General features: G+C 41.8%; 1 protein-coding gene across 1 annotated transcript; it reads right to left on the reverse strand.

Moving 5' to 3' along the window:
- Positions 1-20: 20 nt before the first annotated feature.
- On the reverse strand, positions 21-19,013 carry LOC112463431 (myosin-I heavy chain; the record flags this gene model as incomplete). The annotated part of the gene is made up of 13 exons (XM_025029840.1): positions 18,886-19,013; positions 9,953-10,205; positions 8,359-8,693; positions 7,784-8,266; positions 6,381-7,284; positions 5,961-6,213; positions 5,775-5,810; positions 4,161-5,205; positions 3,286-3,875; positions 3,017-3,206; positions 1,495-2,938; positions 1,015-1,286; positions 21-470 (listed from the first exon to the last, which is right to left on the reverse strand). Coding segments are annotated over exons 2-13 (6,225 nt in total), but the record flags the coding sequence as incomplete, so codon positions are not given.
- Between the last annotated feature and the right edge of the window lie 4,244 nt (positions 19,014-23,257).

Genomic DNA, 23,257 nt, shown 5'->3' on the forward strand with positions numbered 1-23,257 from the left:
AGACATTTGGATCACATTACCTGCGACGTGGTGAGGATGACCTTGCTCTGCTTCTTATCCGTACCGGTAATGATCATCAAGCAATTAACGGCGGGCGTATAACTTAAAATACTGCTATATTCGTAAGTACATAGGGCGTTCCTGGAACGGTGTTCCAGAAGATGTAGACCCTGCTGATCGACGGCCAGCCAGAGGACACGAGGCCAATTCGAAGTGAACGATTGCATCACGTCGAAGATCGTCGCGCGATGCAACGGCCACGACTGGATCAGATTTAGGAAAGCCTTCTTCGCCTCCGGCGGCGTCATTCCGCGCAGGGATTGATGGTGCTGGCGCACACCATCCACGCACAGGCACGGCACCAGTCTCGCTGATAGGCAGTGACTCGATATCGTTCGATAATCCGGTTCTAATATCGTTTCCAGACAGTCGCCCAATTCCAACTGCGCTTGCAAAGCCGTCAGCATCATCTGCAAGTAACATTATAGTCTCGTGAAATTCTTACAATAGAATACAGTAATTATATATGCGAGAAATATATACTAAATTCTACGTGAAATCAAGTAAAATAAAAGAGAAGTTAAATGCAATTTTATATAAAAAGAAACCATAAAAGATTAGAATCTTATAAATTACTGATTTTTTAGTCATTTTATTTTAATACACTTTGTATGTAAAATAATTAGCCAATTTTGAATTATATGTGTAAAGAAATCATATAGTTACATTTAAAATAATTCTATTTAAAATCAAAAATTTTTTTTAATCTTTTCGTTTCTCATATAATTCCATTAAACAAGATGTTTCAAACTAACGTTGATATATAAAAAAACACTAAAAAGCATATTTGCATGCTTCATGCATAATTGATTTCCTCTTTTCACATTCTTTTATTTAAAATACTTCTCAAAATGCTTTGTTTTTGGTAAACAATTTTTAAAGATGCTGTTTCTTTTTCTCACTGTAAATTATGAAAATTAAACGTAGAAATCCGTTGTTGCAACGGATACTCACAGCTTCTTTCTCGGTGATCGGGAACCGATCGGCTCGCAAGTCGTGCAGCACTTGATGATACAATAACTCCTTTTCCACGGGGTCATCCAAGTTCATATATTGATCCAAGAACAAATGTTTCTTGAATAGGAAGAGGTGATGCGCATGCTTGCGTGCCTGCTGACCCTGCTGCGACGCCCTGTACCGTTCCCACTTGGACATAACGTCGGCTATCTTCTCTTCAGGAATCAGCGATCGCTCGGTCGGCCCCAACACCTCGTAAATCGCATAGCCTGATAAAGGATAAAAGAACAGCGATAAAAATTAATCAAATAAATTTAGGACAAGTTGAAATAAATTTAAATGTAGATCTACAATATTTTCACAATTGAAGATGTCAATATTTAATTAGAGCACGTGATATTGTAACTCTGGCGGTCAGAAATCCATCAAAGAAGATTTAGAGCAATGATACGGGAAAATAAAAACACCGAGCCATACCCATAGCAGTCTCCTCAAGCCCCATCTTCGCCTTTATGATCTCCATGACGTCTCTGGCAGTCGCAGATGGATGAAACTCAACGGCGTGGTATTGACCGTCCATAAAGTGGAATCTCGCGTAAATCGGCCGGCGATTAATGGTGCACATGATCTCCTCGCGACTCGGCGGCCACTGCCGCCTACGAGTGCCCTGAGTCTTGTAAAGGCACTTTTCCGCGAACCTCGCGTACTTGCCCTCCTCGGTGACGTAATCGCTGGCGCATCGTTTCAGGTGTGCGATCAAGTACTTGCGTATGGTCTTCTGAGGCGGCAGGATCACGGAACACGCGAGCGAGAGTAATGCCCAGTGTCGCAGATTGACACGATTATTAGGATCCGGGTGATCGGTGGTTTGCTTGATCAGCTGGAGGTACAACTCGCCTAGCAGGTTCTCCTTTCGTATGCAACGCTCCATCACGGTTTGTATGAGATTCACGTGCTCGTCCTCGATCCTACGCACCGTGTCCCCGTTCTGGCCGAGTCCAGCGTAAGTTAGAATCAACTGGAAGATATTTAGAGCCACCTGCTCGTCGGGATCGGGCAGCTTCGACAGACTCTGCGGTATCTGTTGCCTGCTGAACGCCCAGTAAGCATACGGGAAACCCTTGTAAGTCTCACCGTGATCGGCACTTCCGTGTTCCTGCCTGAGCTTTTCTATCCGGTGCTTCGACAATCTCCTGAGTGTATTCCGGAGGAAACCACCGCCGGAATCCTGCGGTTTCCTGAGGATTTCCGAGTCGACTAGAGTTCGCCGGCAGTTGACCAGATTATGGTAGAGCCGGATGCGATCCTCGTTGGTGATACACTTGAGCTTCTTCGTGGGTATCTCGTTCTCCGTGATCCAACCCGCCAGCGCCGAGCAGTAACTGACGATCAGACTGCCTATCTCGTTCTTCTGCAGGGTCTCGAAAACGAAGCACTTGTGCGAACTGTCGGGATTGTGTCGTAGCAGCGAGAGCGTGATGAACGAGTCACTCGGGTCCAGCATGATGCTCTCAACGTCCTGATAACGATACTCGGACAGGACGAATTTGTCATCCGGCTTGATTAGCATCAGACCGTCGCAATTGATGCCGAGAATCAATTGATTGCCATAAGACCAATATCCGCGATAAGTCACGTTGAACATCGTTGTGCCGTAAAGCGGGTATTGCATAACGCAGGACAGATAGAGGACTTTGGCAGCGAGCTCTTTGCGTCCGGCACCGTATTGTCGGTGTGCTTGCGCTATAATCGGCACCCAAACGTCGTCGCCGCGAGCCCGACTGATTCTGTACGGCAGAAAGCTGTCCACTTCGCTGTAATAATCCAGTCTGTCGTTATCCTTAGGATCGCCGAGGGACACCTGGGCTTGCAATCCTGCCAATTGTAATGCCACTTTCTCGGATACCGGAAAATCGTCGCACTAAAAAAGATAGATGACCATAAGAATAAAAACATAAACAATTAATTTGTTATAATAAAACATTGTATGTCTTTGTACCTTTACGACATTGTAGACCGCCTGCGCGTATAACATATTAACTTCCACAGGGTCCTGCGAGATCTCCCTTGGATTACGGAATAATCTTCGTTTGAAGACAAAACGATTGTCGCCGCTACCCAAAGTAGTGTTGTTCCCGCGTCGCAGCGTTGAGAATGTCGACTGTGCCGTATTCAATTTGCATTGTTTCCTGCAGTTAAAGATGCGTTATTATTTTACATAATAATTCTATGTAAATAATACACTTTACGTAAATAATTTACACTTACATTTCCCACGCGGCAATCACGTCGTACAGGTAATCGTGGGCCCGCACATGCTCCTCTCCATCCGGTCTGCTTTGATAAATGGCCCAACCCTCCAGCGATCGAAGACCCAACTTCTCGCCTAGTTTGGCGACGGCGTCAGCGGCCGTATCGGTCGGATGTACATCGATCGCTTTCGTTCTTCCGTCCAGGAAGAAGAACCTGCATACTATGGTGCCCAGTCTTCTCATAGCAGCGATCTCCACCGTGGACGGTGGATGTTGCCGGCAAGATACCTTCGTGTTCTTGCAGTTGTCTACGCACCACTGCACATACTGCCTCAGTTTGCCCTCGAGGGCAAGATTCTTCCTCAGGAAAGAGACAAAATACTTGTAAAGTAGCTTGCTCGGTTGGAAGGCGACGATCGCCAGGCACAGCAATAGCCATACGCGTTCTGCCCACTCGGCATTAGGATTGTTCGTCGCTTGACGCATGCATTGCACGTAGATTTCATCTCTTAACTCCTCCCGCTCGATCCCGTAAGCGATGATACTCTGAATCGTAGCTATCTCCTGGTCCAGCTTCATCTCACCGCGAATGTACTTACACAAGTCCTGCAAAAGGAATATAATATGATTATACATAACTCTAATACAAATCAACGAAAAAAAACTTCTTTAAAGAAAAAACTTTTCTATATTTTTTACAATGTTAACTACAATTCTAGCGTCAAAGATGATTCTATATATCGAGTAATAATTTTGCGAAATTTAAGATCGAAGGTGTAAAACGAAGTTAATTCAATTTAAAATTAGAAGACATTTCAATTATAAATTGTGAACAATAATTTTTCTTTTTTTTTTTAATTTTCTGTAAATGTCTAATTAATCCGGACGTACCCTGAATACGGAACACGCAACATTCACGTTATCGGGATCGTACATATGAATATGCGAGTTCGGGATGCTGGACCCTTTGTAGTACGTGACCATCTCGTACTTCGGAATGAACTCGATGCTCTTGCCGCGCGACTTCCTCGTCAACGTGGCCATTATGGTGCCCTCCGGCGAACGTTCGTGGCTGTTGAAGTAGTTCTGCGCGAACTCTACGATATCGTGATAGGTCGCCTCGTTCTCCTGCTCCTTCTTGTCCTCGAGCTCCTGCAGTTTGCGCTCCACGCGGCACTTGCGCCGCTGCTCGCGCTCCACCGGCAGCTGCTGCGCCGCCTGCGACTGCGGCTGTGGCTGATCGTGGCCGTTCTGCTGTGCCTGAGGTATCGTCTGATGATGGTGATGGTGATGGTGAGCGTGATGGTGACCGGAGCTTCTGGATTCCGGCCTGGATGGCGGACTACCGGCGATTTCTTTGGTCATTTTGCCGCCTGGCGGAGGCGGTGGCGGTGATCCGCAGGTCTCACCGTTCAGCATCTGGCCCGGACTACCGCCGTTATGGACGACCGGACTACCGGGATCGTTCGCCTCCCGCGGCAACACCGACTCGTAAATCGGCTCGCCGTTGTCGTCTGACGAATCGCCATTCATAGCTAAGGGCGGCGCCGGGGGTGGCGGCGGTGGTGGCGGTTCCGTGGGTTCCGGAAGACTCGGTTGACCAAGTTTGCTGCTGCTCAAGCTATTCGTGCATGGCATTCGCTGCTGCTGTTGCGCTTCCTGCCCGTTAATGGGAGAAGCGACCTTTGACTCAGCCTTGGCATTCATTTCCATCTCTTGTTGAATAACGGTCTCTAATTCTACGTCAAGGTCCTCCACCAACTCGTCCATCTGTTCCCCGATTTCGTCGATAATCTGATTGCTCTTAGTTGATTGTACATCGGATAGGAAGGAGAATAGATTGTCAAGGTCCACCGATTGCAAATCCGTAGTAGCCATCTTCGAGTTCATCTGCTCGGCCATCTGCGACAGCGCGTCGATTTCTTCTTGCACTCTCCTGCAAAATTGAAAAAAAAAAAAAATTGAAATGCAGGTCGATCAAATTTTCTCCAAGAGTGCAGATGCTGGTGTTACGAGCAAAGTGAATTTCATGTAATGCTGGCGTGTAACAATATTACAGGCATTCGATGCAATAAGCCGAAAAAAATGCCTTAGAAAATAGAGAGATACAAGTCAAGAATAAATTTTAGCTACTCTCTGTAATCTCTAGAATAATTTAATATTTGCGTTATTTATATGTGTGCTAACTACGGTAGTTTTATGCTTCTCTTGATATATAAATATTCAAAGATTATATAATATTTTGTATCATGTACAATAATATTTATATCTTAAAGTTTCGTGCTTCACGCCGTTCTTCCATTCAACTTCGCAATTGTAAACATGTGATTTTCTATGTAGCGTTTAATATCACAATGGTGTTTAGTATAAAACCATGCCCGGGTGTATCAAACGAGGAAGCGATAACGCCCGCACACGTTTGAACCACACGCGATGATACTTAGCATGCAACGAGTGCATGCCGTCATATACACGTCACACGATCCTTTCCGTCGTTGGACTTACCCAGATTCCATCTCGGCAATACCATCGTACTGCGCGCTACAAAAGGAACACAAACGGAAACGATTAACGCATACAATCAATCGGCACGCATAACTAATCGGTTCCATCGGTTATCTTACACGAGGATTGCCACACAAGCAAGGTTCATGGAAATTAAGAAATTCGAACGGGATTGATCTAGCATACCTCTGGCACTCCTCCAACGCCTTCTTGTCCTCCATCATCCTTCGTTCTTCCTCCAATCGCTCCCTCTTTCTCATTTCCTCGTCGACTCGTCGCATTTCTCGCAGAGCCGCGGCTACTTCCCTCGCGAAGACACCTCGCAAATGACTCTGGATTACTACAGCTGCCCTGCGTTTCCTAATGAACATTATTCGCAGCTTCCAACCGCGGTAAGCATGTTGCACCTTCAGTGACGCCTCCCTTATACGCTTGTACTCTATTGGAACAAGAAATGTTTTTTAATTACAATATAATTTCCAAACAAATAAAAATCTGTTATTATTCCGAATAAACTAAAAGAATATAACACAATTCAACGAAAGATAATTTTATCTTTACAAATTTAGGATATATATTTCTATTCTACTAAAAAAGAGGCCGTACCTCGCCGTTTGACGTATCCTCGCCAAATCTTCTGTATCACTATGGCGTTACGCGTTATTATCTGGTTCCTGGAATCTTCCAGAGGCTCGTGCACGTAACTCCGTAAGAACACCTTCGTCCGGCCAATCTGCCATTCAGTTTGCGGTATACCTTGCCTACCAATCAGACTTCTAACCGCTTCCTTCTCGTTGGAGGACAGCGAGGATCGGCTCTTGTCCAGGCAACGGTATCTCGCAACGAAATCGTGGAACGACATGTGTATCGGGAAGCCCTCCTTGCGTATGCGTATGATATCGAGCATACCGAGATACTTAAGTTGGTCCATAACGAGCTTCTCGTCGTAGTTATTGGCCATCTTCTCCATGTTCGGCTTGATACAACGCGCGTACCACGGCGTCGTCGCCTGCAGCACGTCTACCAGGGCCTGCAACTGGTGCCGGAACGAGTCGCAGAGGGTCGGCTTGCCTTTGGACGTTCCTCGGGACATCGTGGTGGTTGTGCCGCCGGTCGCACGAGCGACGGTACATCCCAATAGGTCCTGATAGACGCTGATCTCCTGTACGAATTCATTCGTGCTCCTGGACATGAAGTCGAAGAACACGTCCTGCTGCACGTCCCGATTCTTGTCGACAAAACCTTCGACGGTATACGTCACGCAGCCGGCGTAGTGCTTGACCCCGAATTCCGTCTCCCATTTCCGTCGGTCATCTCCCTTCACGTAGCACGGATGGTTCTCAAATTCAGCGTGTAGGTTCGTCAAGTAGGCTAGATCCGAGCCCTTCGGCATATGGCACTGCTCGGTGAGTAACTTAAGAACACATCGCGGGGGCTTTTCGATCAGCTCCAGGCACATGGTGTTGTCCGTGAACGTGATGTGGGAGTACTGGATCTCCTCTTGGTGATACTGAACATTCATTCGATATTCATTTAGTCATTTATTCATTTATAGTAAGCCTGCGTTCGTTTATTCCCATTGGGGGCCATTGGGGAAAATAAAATATATAATACATGTAACGTGTATCATAGATTTTATTTTCCCAATGTAAGTAAGCGAACGCAGACTAAATAAACCGTGATAAAACACAATAAAAAACGAAGGAGGATAGATTAAAGTTCTAAGATTCAGACAAAAGATTCGAACAAACTGAATAAACAGTTTGAAATAAAAATGTTCCTTAATTTAAATTCAAATAATTCAAGTTAGAACATTACGGAAAATTAAAAAAAAATAGCTATTGCAAGAAAACAGAGATAAACCGCTTTTGCTTGTTTCATTTTAGATCTTTAGATCTAAAAGTTAAATTGAATACTTAAATTCTGACAAACCGAACAATTTAAGATTCTAAAAACTCGTAGTGTTCAAATTGATCACATAAAAATTCTGAGCACTGAAATAAGCTTACGAGTTCCTGCTCCAACGCGAAGACGTAGTGATTGAAGAACTTGTGCAGCTTCTCGTTCGTGTAGTTGATGCAGAGCTGCTCGAAGCTGTTCAGCGTGAAGTTCTCGAATCCAAAGATATCGAGAACCCCGAGGAACCGCGAGATATCCTGGCCCGGGTTCGTGCAGTTGTTGATGTGGTTGATAAGCCAAACGAAGGTGCGGGAGTAGAGTGCTTTTGCCATCGCGTGCCTATTCTCCCGGGCCTCCTGCACCTTCAGCGGGATTTCCGTGATATTACCGCGAACATTTATTTGTCGTATCAGCACCACTTTGGTGAGATCCTCCACCTGGAGACCCAGTAGCGGCGCGACCGTGTCGACTATGTCACCGTCCTCCTTCGACAACTCGCATCTCTCGCCGTCGACGTCCTCGAAGCTTAAATTCCCGAGCCACAAGATGGCCGATAGAACCCGGAAGATGCCTTCGCACATTTCCGGCGCGATCTACACGGAAGACAGGTAATAATTACTTGACAATAATAGGAATAATACCGCGCGAAATGTATATATATTCTCCTTCTCGGGCAGGAAAATACCTGAAGCACATTGAAGGCGAGCCTGAGAGAGTCGAGCCTTTTAGAGTCGGAAATTCCATCGATCTTCACGCAGCCGGACTGATTGAGATATTTGTAGTGGCTGGCCGGCCTCAGCTTATATTGCTCCGCGAATTCCTTGTCCCTCGTGCCGGCCTCGACCAGCTGGTAGAACACGTGGTAATTGCGCTCCCCGGGGCTCTGAAAGGTGATACGACTCTGCTCCAGCAGGTAGTCCTGGATGATGCAGCCCTTGATCATCCACTTGCTGTCGAAGCACACCTGCATAAACTTGCCGAAGCGCGAGCTGTTGTCGTTTCGCACGGTTTTCGCGTTGCCTGTTTTAACGCGAATGAAAAATTAAACTCTGTCGTACTCTCCGAACGTCGGGGGAGAAATTTCAAAATCTCGCAAGTCAAATATTCTTTAAAAATGTAAAAGTCTCACGAGTATTGTTGCGTCAAGAGCATTTCTCTTTAATTTCGTTTATAAATTATGTATGCTTTATAATGCATTTTTAAGAGGGAGGTGTATTTTATTGGAACTACCTCAATTTGAATATGCAGGACAGGAGAAAGAGGGATTTTTCCAGGTTCATTTAAATGCGAGACACGGGCTAAACACGACTGTGACGAAGACAAACAATTCCGAGAATAAGATAGATTATAAAAAGGCATTATATTTCATGCAGGTGAATGAACGACGCCAGTCTGATCTGTTTTATTCATAAAACCTCTTTGCCTCGTGACCTACATTCGTTTCCCCCTCGTCGTCGCTGCATTTAACACCTGAGTTGCTGCTGCCGCGCTCGTATACCTAGACTTCGATTAATGAATCGCGGTTGTTTACTTCTGAACGCACGATTAAGATCTACTCTATCGTCTCCGTTTATCTTTGCTCTGGTCGTAAAGCCAATTCTTGTTTAACTGTCTGTTACCGTAACGCGGTGTAAATGGTATAAATTCAATCCCGACGGAGATAAGTTGTTCCTGGAGATAGTCAATTTATTTTTAACCCTTAGTTCTTTTTCTGACATTTGACATTCCAGTCGTTCCTATATAATAAATGAGTTTACATATTTTCACGAGTTTTCGAACTATACATAGATTTCTCGACCCTGAGATCAATTATATATCCAATTTTATAATAGATATATATTTTCAGTATCAGATATCTAATCCAAGTCTAAGATTATAAACGCACTTAATAATGACTTCGTAGATCTGGTATCAAACAAGTCTAGTAGTAAAAAGTATTTTACATCTCTCTATTTATTACGAAAATCAAGAACATTATAACGTTATCCTTCTTTATTATAATTGTGTTGTCTAAATTTATTACACTAATCATGTCATTCAAATTTCATCACAGCGATTAAGAAATTATTTCATCATAGTAATTAGGGAATCGCTATTGGATTAATTTGATCTAATTAAAAGATAAAATCCATCCAATGTGGACCGAAGCAGAGGGTTTTAATTTTATCATGACCATTTTCTAACAAAATTAATAATAGATGCAGCAAAGATGTGTAATCTCGAAATTACGAGCGCGAGCGTGCTAATTTGAGACCGGGATGTTATTAACGGATAATTACCAAACGCCTCGAGGATGGTGTTGGCCTCCAGAATCTGCTGTTCCACCCACGTGTCGACGTTGCTGGTGACCGAGCACAGGTACTGCAGGATGAACTTGGTGGTCTCGGTCTTGCCGGCACCGCTCTCGCCCGATATCACGCAGGACTGATTGCTCGCGGTGTCCTGCAGGGACTTGTACGCCGCCTCCGCCAGGGCGAACACGTGCGGCTCCAAGGCGCCCATCTTCTGGCCGTGGTATCGATTCACGTACTCCTGCGAAAAGACGTGGAAGACGCCCTTTTTCGGTGAAAACGGGTTCCGGCCGTTAACGAGGTGCCGCGCCGCGCCGCTCCTCTTTTAAGCCGCGACCTCGCGAGAACGGACGGTCTTAAAAGCCTCGCCCGATTCGCGCGAGGCAGCATTCTTGCCGCACGAAAAACGAAAAGTAAACTCGGTCTATTATGTTAGAATGAAGAGATCTTCACGGACGCAGATAAAAGACTAGCGGAACCTCCAAAGAGTCGCGTTAATTCTCACGTTAAAAAATCTTGTGTATAGTACAAGATGATTTTAAAGAAAGATATATTACGTGTTACATGAAGTGTTCACCCTCTCCAAGAAATACAAGATACAATCTTCCGTGAACGTGAAATGTCAACATTTAAGTATTCTTTACCTAAGAAATTCATTAGAAATTCTTTTATATTTTATCTCGAGAGAAATCTCTCCCTCTAAAACAGAACTTATCTAAAAGTCTCAAACAGGACTTGTGTTTGGTAACCATAAAATAAAAACGAAATCTTCCAAAAGATAATATAAATACTCTTTAACTTTCCAATCTTAGTAGAATTTTCTGAACATTCCCTGATTTTCCAGGCAGAAGAAGAATTCTCTAAGAGTGCCAGAGTTTTCAAATTTCTTTTCGTAGGAAGTACTGATGTTAAGACAACATTGCGCATATGTCTTTTGTAAAATTAAATATTATATGTACATAATATACACGATTAATTACATTGATTACATTTGACGTATAAAGTAAAATGTAAATGCTCCTCACTGTAAAAAAATTTTGTAAAATAACTAATATAGTGGGTAATTTGAGACCCACTAATAGTTGTAATTATACAATATAATGGTTGTATTTTTACAAAATTACAGTACGGAAGGAAAAAGTAATTTTGTATTACAATTACACAAATTAAAAATGTGTGGAAATTTACACCTATTATAGTGGGTCTCAAAATTACCTGTAATTTTACACAATTTTTTTACAGTGCTGTTAAGAATTTTTTGTTATATCCTGTCTTTTAGCTCATAGTAAGGAGGGTGTACGTCAGGACCTTCGTGCGTGATAGCGATAATCCGACCGTGGGGGGGGGGGGGGGGGGGGGGGGTCTGAAAATATAAACGCGGGTGTATCGCGTCAACCCCGGTAACCCGATTAATCGGCGACTACATCCGATAGGCGCGTGCAGAGGCGACGATGACCGAGTTCCACCGTGGCCCTCTTCGTTCATCCTTCTCCCCCGGGACGCGGATATAACTATATACATAGGCATAGGCCCCGCAAAACGCCGCCGCTCTCTGCCTGCAGGGCTGTCGCTCTCGGCCGTTAGTCTCACAGCCGAAGTAGTGCAACCCAGTTTCGCGTCGGGCCGCCTCCGACCGTCAGCCAGCGGGAATGTGCCGCGACGCCCGTTAGCGGATGAAATGCACTCGCCTGGAATTGCCGTGCGATAACAAGAAGATACATTGCGCCGGGACAGAACGAACCCACCGAACCGCACGATGACGGGAAGATTATATTTCCAGCGGAAAACCTCGGAAAAAAATCGAGAAAGGACCTGATGAATTATTTCTAGCCGTGGAAATAATATCGCAATTTTCATTCGTTACGACGCGATTTCCCCAGCGCTGCAACTTTCATTTCTTTACGAGAAGTCAATCTTAAAAAGCTGATAACATTATAAAGACCTTCATTAACTGGGTTAAGCTCATCACCCTCGCCACAAAAAAAACAAACATACAGTATACACACAAGAATAAAGTAGACTATAAATTCTTAATTAATTGATTCTGTTAATTACTTCTGAAAACAACATCGTAAATCAAGTCCACTTCTTGGCGATGTAAGCTGAAGTTAATAAAGAATATGTCGAGCTAAAATCGGAACTGAAACACTGAATCAACAACTAAATAACATTTAATTGAGAATAATGGATAATATTTAATGGATAACGTTAACAAGAAATACTATTCATTTATTTAAATGAAATTCAATTTCGATGCATATCTCATCTCGATCTTTTGTGATTAAATTGCTCTAATAAACATATACTATAAACAAATATTCAAATCCAATCTAAATATAGCTTTGATTGGTGTAATAATTTTTAAATTTTTTTCTTGCCTAATTCTTTGTGTGAAAAAATTAGTTAAATCGATGAAATTACATTAAAATTAAAAGCCAAGTTTAATTTGTGCTGCCTTTAATTATTTATATAGGTCAACAACTTTATTTAACAAATTCGCATTCTGCATGTTTGTATTGTTACAGAACGATTTGAGACATCCCAATACAGCCTCAGCAAGTTATTTTGGAAAGAAATTATCTCAAGGTAGATTTTTGTAGAGGATGCCTTGTCCGAGATAAGCCGCGGCGCGGTCGGAAAGCCTTAAGAAAACAAGCTGGGATATAAAAATAAGTGTGAAAGGACGCGTTTCAGGCGACGCCTCCGGAAGTCTCGATACCTCTCGTTGCTTCTTTTTCGAAGAAGTCGACTGCATCCATATACAATAATATATACTTGCCACATTGTGTAATCCTGTTCAATATCGTATCTTCACGTTCCTCTAAACTGCTTAATGTTGGAAGTTTTGAACTTTACAATTTGCTTCTAAGAAAATATTCCAGAAAATGTTTAAATATAAAAAAAATGAGTAAGTTAGTATCGCCAAATATTTAGATACTATTTTTGTATACATTTATCTAGATTGTCTCTTACAAACATTAAGTGTGTCTCCGTCAAAATGTCTGGTTTTACTTTAAATCTTCGTATTCGTTAGTTGCTCATTGTCATTCATAAGTGTAATTCGAATGTACTAAAATAATATCAAGTACATATACGTGATCCGCAATTAAAACTGAATATAAATTACAAATTAAAACTTTGTCATTTACACATTGTGATAAATTAATTTTGCTAACTAATTTTGTCATTCTATTTCTGTAGCAGCATGCACCAATGCCATTAATAAATGACAAAGCAATTTTTTAAGATTAAGTAATTAAAATCTGAAAAATTCTACATCTAAAGTTACGGATCATTTACATTATTTTATTTAAATAAAATTAAAAAGCCTAAAGTAATAATCAAATAAAAAGTCATCATCTTATTCATGATTAATTGCAAATGTTAAATATTTTATCCTCGACGTCCTCGACATTCTCTTGGACGAAAATATTTATTCCGCTATAGTGATCAAGAGCTAATTCCCATTGCTATAACTAGCGTCGCTTTTTTTAATTAATTTAAGCCTGCCGCCGCGTCGTTAACACCGACACCCCGATGGTGGTGCAAAGGGATGTCGATTCCTCGTTCCATTTCGTTAGTGGGTCACGTCCATCGATCAGTATCGTCTGCGAGGGAATTGAACGCGTGTCGTCGTGCTCCGATATAGAAAACTTGCGTTGATGATTTTTCACGCCCCGCTTTCGTTTACGAAAAATCGAACAACGAACAACGGTGGGCGTTAAACCCGAAAGGCGAAATACTATAGCTTGGGCGATTGATTAACAGCGATTTCCGTTTACCTCGGTAGGATCGAAGGAACTGTTTGCGGTCTCCATTTACAAAAGAAATGTTTGCTGTAGATTTGTGATAGGTATCTTCGAGACCCGCGTCTGCGGATGAAACGGGTCGACCCATTTTTGGCGTGTTAGCTTCCTCGATTACCGCAAGTGCTGATTGCTCATTAAATCGATTACCGTGAGGTTTGGAACGTTCGATCTGATTGGAACGTTCGGTCGAAATCCAATTACACGGTTATCCGATATCAAGTAATAGTCGTAAAAAATTGTCAATTATTCCTTCGCGTTTATTATATTATTTTCTGTACGTTGAGAGAATTAAATCGTCGCAGATAATTTTCAATTTCAATAAAAAAAAACAACAAATATCTCTGTGTAGTCTTGCACGGAATGATTGTCTACTGAGTGAATAATAATTCGCGTAATCATATTCCAATCGTGAAATAATTGATCCGATAACCGATGAAAGCTTTCACACAGGTCTTTCGTACTTCCAAGCCATTAATATCGGTAAATATTTGAACAACTTGATTGTGAGTTTACTGTGTAGAAGTAGCAATCATTTACCTCGACAACAATCCGAGTGTATTTGCTTGCTCATCGATCAGATAGAGCGATATTATACGTCGCTAATGTACCTGAGATACAAATATAAGGATGCGATGTCGAAACTGAATTATTCTTAGCTTGGGAAGTGCACAGAAATTGAGCGCAGCGATCTAATTAGCAAGCAAAAGAATTGGATCAGGATGCTATTCCCTTTGTTACTCTTTTAATAAAGAGAATGGCTCAGTTTTTTCTCTTTCTGGCATTTTATTCAATATTGTAAAATAAAATTAAAGTTAATCAAAACAATCTAATACTATTCAATATTTTAAAAAGCTTTATATATATGTGAATTTATAACATCGTTGTTTCGTAATAATTAATTTGGTAATTAATAATTGCAGCACACTTCTATGCCTTCGTCCGTCGATAATTTCAAAAAAGGCTTTCCACGTGGTTACCTTTAAAGATCTGTTTTCTCAAAACGGGGGAGGGGGGCCAGGTTTATTCCCTCGAAGGATTTATCACGAATTTTGTTAACGCAAATGTACGTTTGTAATTTTTCGTAATCGTCGTCACCCTTTGGAAATTCGATCGCGATTCTCGCGCGTTAGATCGTCGCGATCACTCTGCCGAGGATCCAGCGAGAGCCACCCGGCAGAAATGTGCGGAATTGGCGGCCCCGAGGCGACCACGCCGAGTCCCGAATCCGATCCGCATGCTACGGCGCGATCAATAACGCGGGGCGTGCACCACCACGGCGTGCCACCCTCTTCCTTGTATAATCCCGGCAGGAGTCCTCGGTCGGCGGTACCCCAGCTGACCTTCGCAAATCACGCGTGATGTCGTATAGCACGCAAATTTTCACGAGTGCACGGGGATAACGCACCGCGGTCACGTGAGTCTACCCCAACAATCAGTTCCTTTCTTCCTTTCGCACGAATCTGTCCGCGCGTGATTGCTCTAGTGCACGTTAATTGTTCTATTGTTTCGAAAACATTTTGGACACTAAAATAAATTGCCAAAGACGGGCTAATGAAAAAGAATACATCATCGACCTTTTCCCCTGGAAATTTTAGCGCAACTCAGTTTCGAGGAAAACTTTTCTGAACATCGAAAAGGGTAGCACCTCCACGGTGAAAAAAAGCCTCCTGTTCGAAGGATATGTATACTATGAAGGAGGAAATGTGGGGAAAGTGCAAAAAAACGTATAAAGCTTTTGGAAAGCCAGCTCGGTTCCCAAACACGAGACAAAGTAAATTTTATCGCTGCACTCGGGACTCCGGCGGTTCTCACCGTCCAATTCAATTTACGGTCGCAATGCACCGCCGCTCGACGCTTTCCGGGCCGTAAACGCGCCGCTGCACAGAATAATATTTGAAGAATTTCTTTCGAAACTTCGAAGAGGCCTGCCATTTGTTAGCTTAATACTTAGCGAACCTCCTATTTCGTCAAGAAGTATCAAAACTATCACTTGCCGAAAATGAGCTCTTTGCCCAAGTACATTATTCAGAAATAATAATATCAAACACATTTTTTCAGACTTTTAGCAGTTTTTATGTTTTCTTATTCAGAGTAATCGCAGAGTCTCATCGTGTTTCAACTCTACTAAAATATATAAAATTATGGTTTTTAATTTCAATACAACAAAGGATGGAACCCATCATAAACATGAGAAGAACACATCAATATTTTCAAATATCAACGCAAAAACTTTTCAAAACGAAACAAAACTTATCTAATGCCCGTTCTAGACTGGAAGATGAGCCGACTCTCGGCTCATCCGCCTTCTATAGTGTACGTGACATAAACTATACATAAACTATAGATTTTTACCCGTCTACACCACTCACTCGGATGAGCCGAGAGTCGGCTCATCCTCCAGTCTAGAACGGGCATAAAAGTCTAAAAGTCAAATGAAACTTAGATAGTATTTCGGCAAACTAAAAGCAAAGGATAGTTTTGATAAAAATAAACTGAAAATCCAAGGATTTCAGATTTTTTCAAACAGATTCTCTTTATTTCTTAAGTTTTTAATTCAACATAGAAGTTTTAAGAAACATATCTCGCGACAAGGTTCTTTTCCTCCCTCCGATTGCTCGGAGCTGCTGCCGCTACTCGGTACCCAGAAATAATTCACCCCTGATTCGAGACATAACTATTGACGATGAGTCTGCGACGTGCGAGGGAGCGAAGCCGCCGCGCACCACGTGCGCCCGAAAATAGCTGCATCCCGGTGTTAGCGGGAAAGGGAAAACTGCACCGCTCGATTATCGGGAGTGTGTGTGCACTTAGCGTTTCGCCAGATAAACGGTGAACGAGGAGAAATTTATCTGTTTCACCCACCCTCGATCGCAAACGTCGAGCAACAGCTCGTCGCGATAAAGGCCTCGCGATGCATTTCCGCGCGAACGAATCAATCCCCGCGTGTATACATGAGCATCCTAATTGAACTAAAATTGATAACATTATCGTCCTGTCACGTGAAGAAATAAGTCGAGCGTGCTATCGCTCGGAGTTTCGTTTCATCAGCGTGACCCAGAAAAACCGCTGTCGAAGAGCAGCAGTCGCGTTCGTCGGTTTCGCCGAGTTATCTCGAGGCATAAACACGTTGCGGCGGGTTCCGTTTCCTGTTTTCACACCGAGGGCTAACTACGATAAAATACGTATCCTGCCGCGGCGCGTTTTGCGGATTTGTGCGAAGCCGTTCGCGGCAAAACTCGTCCGCCACAAGCACGATAATTTTGCACGAATAATCGTATGCAAATTGCATGTGTGCACATGCGGAAGTGCATCGCCGGGTAGGGTCTGCGCGATGAGAAAAAAAAACTCGCAACTTAGCCAACAATCTAAATACATACTTCAACATAGAGCGTGTCTTCTCATGCATTATTTTTTAACGATAATCTCTCAATTTAAAGGAAATTTTCCCGCAATATTAAAGTATCAAAGTTATATTTTGCGAGCTGTGAGCGATTCGAAGAAAGAATCTGTCAAAAATTCGAGGAGCTGAATTGATCATTACGTTCTTAATTTTAGGTGGAGTCCGATTTTAATATACGATTCTAAGAGAATTTTCCAAGAGAAGAAACCTGGAAAACCTGAATTGAAAAAATATATGCAACTAAATAATGACATTTCTCTATATATATTTCAAATTGATTGATCGCTTAATTAACAATCTACAGTTACAAAAATAATGCACGAGAAGCAAGATATTTTATACAGTTACGTATTTTTTAATTACCTTATTTGCAGATCTTTATAGAATTATTGTCTTTTATAAAAGTGAAGTAAAATGTAAAGATTTTGGAAAATCCTTGCATTGTGCAATAATTCCGTTGAAATAGAGAAGTTTTATTCTTGCGAATAATTCTTATCATCTTAATAATTTTTTCAGGAATTTCTTCCAAGTTCATACGACGTAAAAGATCACAATCACGTTCTGCTCTTTCTAATCTTTAAATTAAATCTAACGCCACATATCGCGCCTGCTTTTTTCTTCGTTGGATATTTGTCAATACGAACAGTTGAATGACCTGAACGCAATTAGTAGTTTTATCGTTAAAGTCCCGACAAAGTAACGAGGTGAAAATTTCATTGGACGCTGCGAAGTTTCGTTGCAGTGCTAACGTTCGCATTATCATACATTTGATACCGCTAAACAGACTGCAGCTCGTTTTCGTAATGCGCGTTGCGGCAAGAGCAGCCGAGCCGCGCGTAAGAAGTGCGTTCGACGAGATGTCGAAAGATCCGCGACAGCAGTTTTAATCTTTCAACGTGGCATGGCGGTATGGGTGACGACGAGAGCGGTTTATCACCGCCCAGAAGATCGACGCGCGTAGCATTCCGCGGCTCTTTTTTTCACCTTGCACCGCACGGGGCGGCGGCATCACGCATTGTGCCTGGATATTTATTATTCCTGGCTGGGCGTTTCCGGTTTTTGTCAGCCGCGCGCAGGAAGCACGGCGTTATTCCGTACACACGAGCGATCTATCGAGCCCACCCTATCGATCACGTCGTGTGCCGATAATGCTCATTGTATCGGATTTGTATACCTCACTCGAATGGAAAACGTTCTTTCTCCGTTCTCGTATTCCGAACCAGCGAGGTGTATACGTATCTCAAGTAAACAATCTCTAAAAACTGCAGAAAGTGTCGCGCATGCATCACGTCGTCCATTTAACTTCTCCTTAGCTTCTCCTCCCAGAGCTTATACGCGCACGCACACGTAATAATATTCTATTCTATAATTCTTGTATATAATATTTAACTTATTAAAATTTTTTGACAATATTTTAATTATAAATATTTAATATTGCAGGTAACAATAATAATTAATTATAATTAATATGATATTACAGATAACAATAATAATTAATTATAAACATATTCTAGTTTGAATAAAATTTAATATATTTTAGATTGCTTTCAATAGCCAATGATATGAAACGACATTAGGAATAATACACGCAAAAATAATATAATTAAAACGCCAATAATGATAGGAGCTTTAAAAAAATGTCAAATTTTTGTTTTTCTCGCCCTTTCCTTCGCGCTCTCAGCTATATACGATTTCGCAAATAAATTACTCACATTCGTGTAGAAGTCCACTTCTTTGTAAGGATTCACAGCCACCAGTATGGATCCCGTGTACGTCTGTGGTAACGTCTGCGTTAAGGAATATAATAACTCGAATAGCACTTAATAAATATAAATATTCATATTGCCGATCTGCGTTGAATATTAATAACGTTATATCACTTGTTCAGCGGGGAAAGTACATGACATTTTTCTGCCGCTGATATTTTTCCGCGTTCATAGCCACGATGCGCCGCCCCTCGCATCACAATGCATACAAGTGCATATAAGTGGGCGATAAATGAAGAGACAGAGGCGCGAATCGGGCTAAAAACGCGTGACCTTTTTAACGTTCGCTCCAGTCGCGATATCACGCTCGCGATTCCGAGCAAACTCTATTTTATGGAGCGCGAACGGGAAGTTGCGCCAATCCGTTTTTACTGCTCGCCCTATAAAAGAGAGAAAACTCTCGCTCGAAGGCGAATGAAGCGTGTAACGCCGTATCTATTTACCGAGTTCAGGCATGCACTTTCTCTCTATATAATATTCCTTGAATAATTTGAAGATGATATTCTTTCAGCGGTTATTTCAGTGCAGTCTGACAATTTTCATATTTCCAAATCTCAAATAACTCGGAATTTTCCTTGAAAATCCGCTTGAAATTCCACGGTTCTAATAATTTCATCTAATTTCACTTTTGATCTCTTATTATTAGATCGGGTCAATGTTTCGACGCTTTCGTTAAAAAAACATGAAATTTGAGTTGATTAAACTGTCAAAATTCAACGATCTATTTTACAACCATTCACATGTGATATGAATTGCAATAAAACCGTTCTTATTATATAGAAAAATAATAACGGGCTATAAGATAGGTTTGGAATTGCGTCGCGCGGCTTCAGGATCGAGAATATCAGCAAAGAAATCTCCAGAGAGATAGAGCGCAGAGCTCTGCCGTAAGCTCGATCCCTTGCATAATAACTCGAGGATGACATGCTTTCGCCGAGGGAGAGAGCTCAGTAATGACGTCACGCTCGGGGGCGACCTATAGGGGGTATGACTCATGGCTGAATGCCACACCGTTAGCGAAAAGGGGGCCAGTACACCTATAACCGTACCACCCTTCGGCAACATTTGAGACGAGTTAGGGTGCTGATCTACGCCCGAAAGTTCGAAACTCGTTCTGGCTCGATGGTAGGGTGATTATTGTACTCCCTCTCCTGCGGGTTACCATTTAAAAAATGTTCAGCATTTATAAATCAAACAAATAATTAAATCCATATTTCCAAAACTATCTAAAAATATCTATAAAAAATATCTTTTTCTATAGTGAAGAATTATTTCTAAAGTTACAATGATGAATTGGAGACAAAAAGAGAATTACATAAGAATAAAAAATCTGATGTGTGATTTGAAAAAGTTATACACTGAATATTATAATTTTATTGATAATACTAATTATTATTATTGTTGAGATCAGTTATCCCTCTCTATGTATAGAGTTAAAATAGTGAAGACTATATCTCTCCTTTCATGCTGCTTTCTTTTCTTCTTCGTACAACTTAAGTGTTTCGTATATATAAGACAGTTTGCTTGCTTACTTTTTTATACTTTGTGTTTATACTTCATTTATATTACGTGCACCTCGTTCTTTATTTTAGAACAAGACTGAACACGTATATTATCAACGCGCGTTCGCGTATAGAGGCTATCAACCCTTGTGGTGATTACATAGTTTCCAGCTAGAGCCTCCGGTCGAAAAGCTCTATCAAAACCCCATCATTACCGACAGGGGCTTAACAATTTAATTAACCCCTTGAATAACCGCGTCTCGCGTCGCCCATAGGTAGCTTCTTGGTTTACGCTCTCGCCGCGCGCCGTAATAAAATCAAGCTTAATTACAAACGGCCTGTCCATCTGCCGAGAAGCTTATACGTAGCGGACAAAGAGTGGAACGATAGCTCCGTTTTTTCGCGTCGCAACAATTTCTAACTCTCCAATTAATTTCAACAAGGAAATTTTGATCAGAACTCTTAATTCTTTCCCGCGATATTGCTGTCGTATCCCGAAACTATGCAGCGTTGTAATTAACTTCTGCCATACTTCAATACGCGTTATCTGCGGATCACGGAATATTCCGCGTTTTCCGGAGTACTCCGTGCTCTCGGAACTCCGGTTATTAATATGCCGGCGCATGCAGATAATCATCCAAATCGAAATATTCAACCCGGAATATTCCGTAAACCGTGAATCGTCGGAGCTAAAAATCTAGAACATTTTGTGACCCGTAAATAACGTGTTTCTAACGAGATACGCGATCGAAATCTGCAAACCGACAAGTATCATCGAAGAGAAAGAGAGAATCCGAGATAACGCTCTGTTAAACATAGAGAAGGCATCTTTTACTTCCGATTTTTTCGATATGTTACATGCAAAAAATATATGTGATTATCATATAATTTCGGGGTTAGATATATTTTATTTGTAATATTATTAAACGGATACAAATGCACATCGTATTTGTTATAAATAATGTTTTTAATGAAATTATATCAAAGTCAAAGTATAATAGAATCATCGCCAGTACAGCTTCAATATCCTTTGTCCACTTAAAAAATCATTTTTTAACTACCTTTTTTAAAAAATTCCGGATATTTCAATTTAAATCAACGTAGGTAATTGTTAATAGCAAACGTGACAAACTTTTTGTCATGGAAATGACTTTTATAAAAATCAAAATATTAAGAAAGCTATTACTTTCATATCTAAATTTACATATTATTTTTACGAAAACACCTCGACTGAACATAAAGCAACAAAGAGAATAACATAACATAAGCTTGAATGGCAAATTCCTTCAATCGAATCATTTGAATGAGAAGGTTTATTCGAACGGTTTCTCTCTTCTCTCTGAATGGTCCTTTCAATTTGGGGGCAAAACGAACGATTAAGCGATTTGAGGCAATAATAGCTGCGGGGTGACGGGTCTGGCTAGAGGGTGGGATGTCGGTTGCATTTTAATTTAGCCGAGCGTGCAAGATCAGAGAGTGGGGCTCGAGAGTGCAGCTTCGTCGATGAACCGGATGTCGTATACGTTCCTTTGCGCGTGTTTTTTTCCACGTGCGCCTCGGCCCTCTCCTCCCCGCGTTCGCGCGCAAACACAGATGCCCGCATGTGTGAAGGGGGTAGCTCGCTCTCATTAACCTCTCGCGCTGGCGGAGCGCCCTTAGCCGACTTGAATTGCACTCGTCGCGGGGGACGGAAACGGGACGGAGAAAAACGGACGGGACGATCTCTCGTGTGCGCCTCTATTACCGGGAATACGGGAGAGAGTAGAGAAAAAGAGAGAAAAAAAAAACAAGAGACACACGGCGACGAGAGCGGGAGGGTGAATGTCTAGGGGATCGCGAGAGAGTTCATCGATGCGAGAAAATTAGGCCACTCGCTCTGGAAAGGGTTAAGTTGCCTGGAAGTTGCCGGGAAAGCTGAGCGGTAAGAAAAGCGTTTAATTATCACACACGGTGGATGACTGAATGATTTCGGTCGTTGGTTTCTTGACCCCTTATCCGAGCGACCTACTTTTGCGACGAGAAAACGGAATTCACATATCCGTTGCTATATACTGTGACATTTTTGAATATATTAACAGGCTCTTAATTTATCACTTCCTGCCTCTGTAAAATAATTAATATACCGTATCGATAATAAGTAATGACGCGCTGGGTCAATTTTTTTTTAGAAGTTCGATCTATGCTCTCATGTTTTTCTTTAATTTACGAATATTTTCGTATAATATTTATAAATTCTAAATAACACATTTTTATCAATTTTTATTGAATTTCGAAATTTATTACAAGTATAATGATTTTTTAATTGATATCTAATATTTTTCATATTTTTTATGTAGTCGAGTGGCGGAATTTCATGATACAATTTTAGTGAATTAAATTTCTATTTTAAAATAAATAAACAATAATATTAAAATAAACGACATTAGCAAATATCAATAAGAAAACTGCAAATTCACGTGATTTTTGTTCACGACTCAGGCTGCGTCCCGATATTTACTGCCAGTACTGAAAATCTATAGTTTACGTTACGTCAGTTACGTGCGCTATAGATCTTCAGATACTGGCAATGAATATCGGAACGCAGCCTGAACGTGTAGTTTCGAACGCGCTTGATGCCTACAGCAAGAGCTGTCTTTACCAGCTGCGAATCTCGTTTGCGCCCGCGACAGCGGCCCGGCGATAAGAAGTGCTCGGTGACGAGGATTCGAAAAGGCCGAGGGATCCCGAACGACCGCTTTACGAGACGTTTAATTTTTCGATTACGTCAGGCGGCAAAAAGTGAGCGTCGACATGTGTATACATGTGTGTAGTGGTAA

Source organism: Temnothorax curvispinosus, unplaced genomic scaffold, assembly GCF_003070985.1.
Source record: "Temnothorax curvispinosus isolate PA1 unplaced genomic scaffold, ASM307098v1 QBEX01013201.1, whole genome shotgun sequence".
NCBI lineage: Eukaryota > Metazoa > Arthropoda > Insecta > Hymenoptera > Formicidae > Temnothorax > Temnothorax curvispinosus.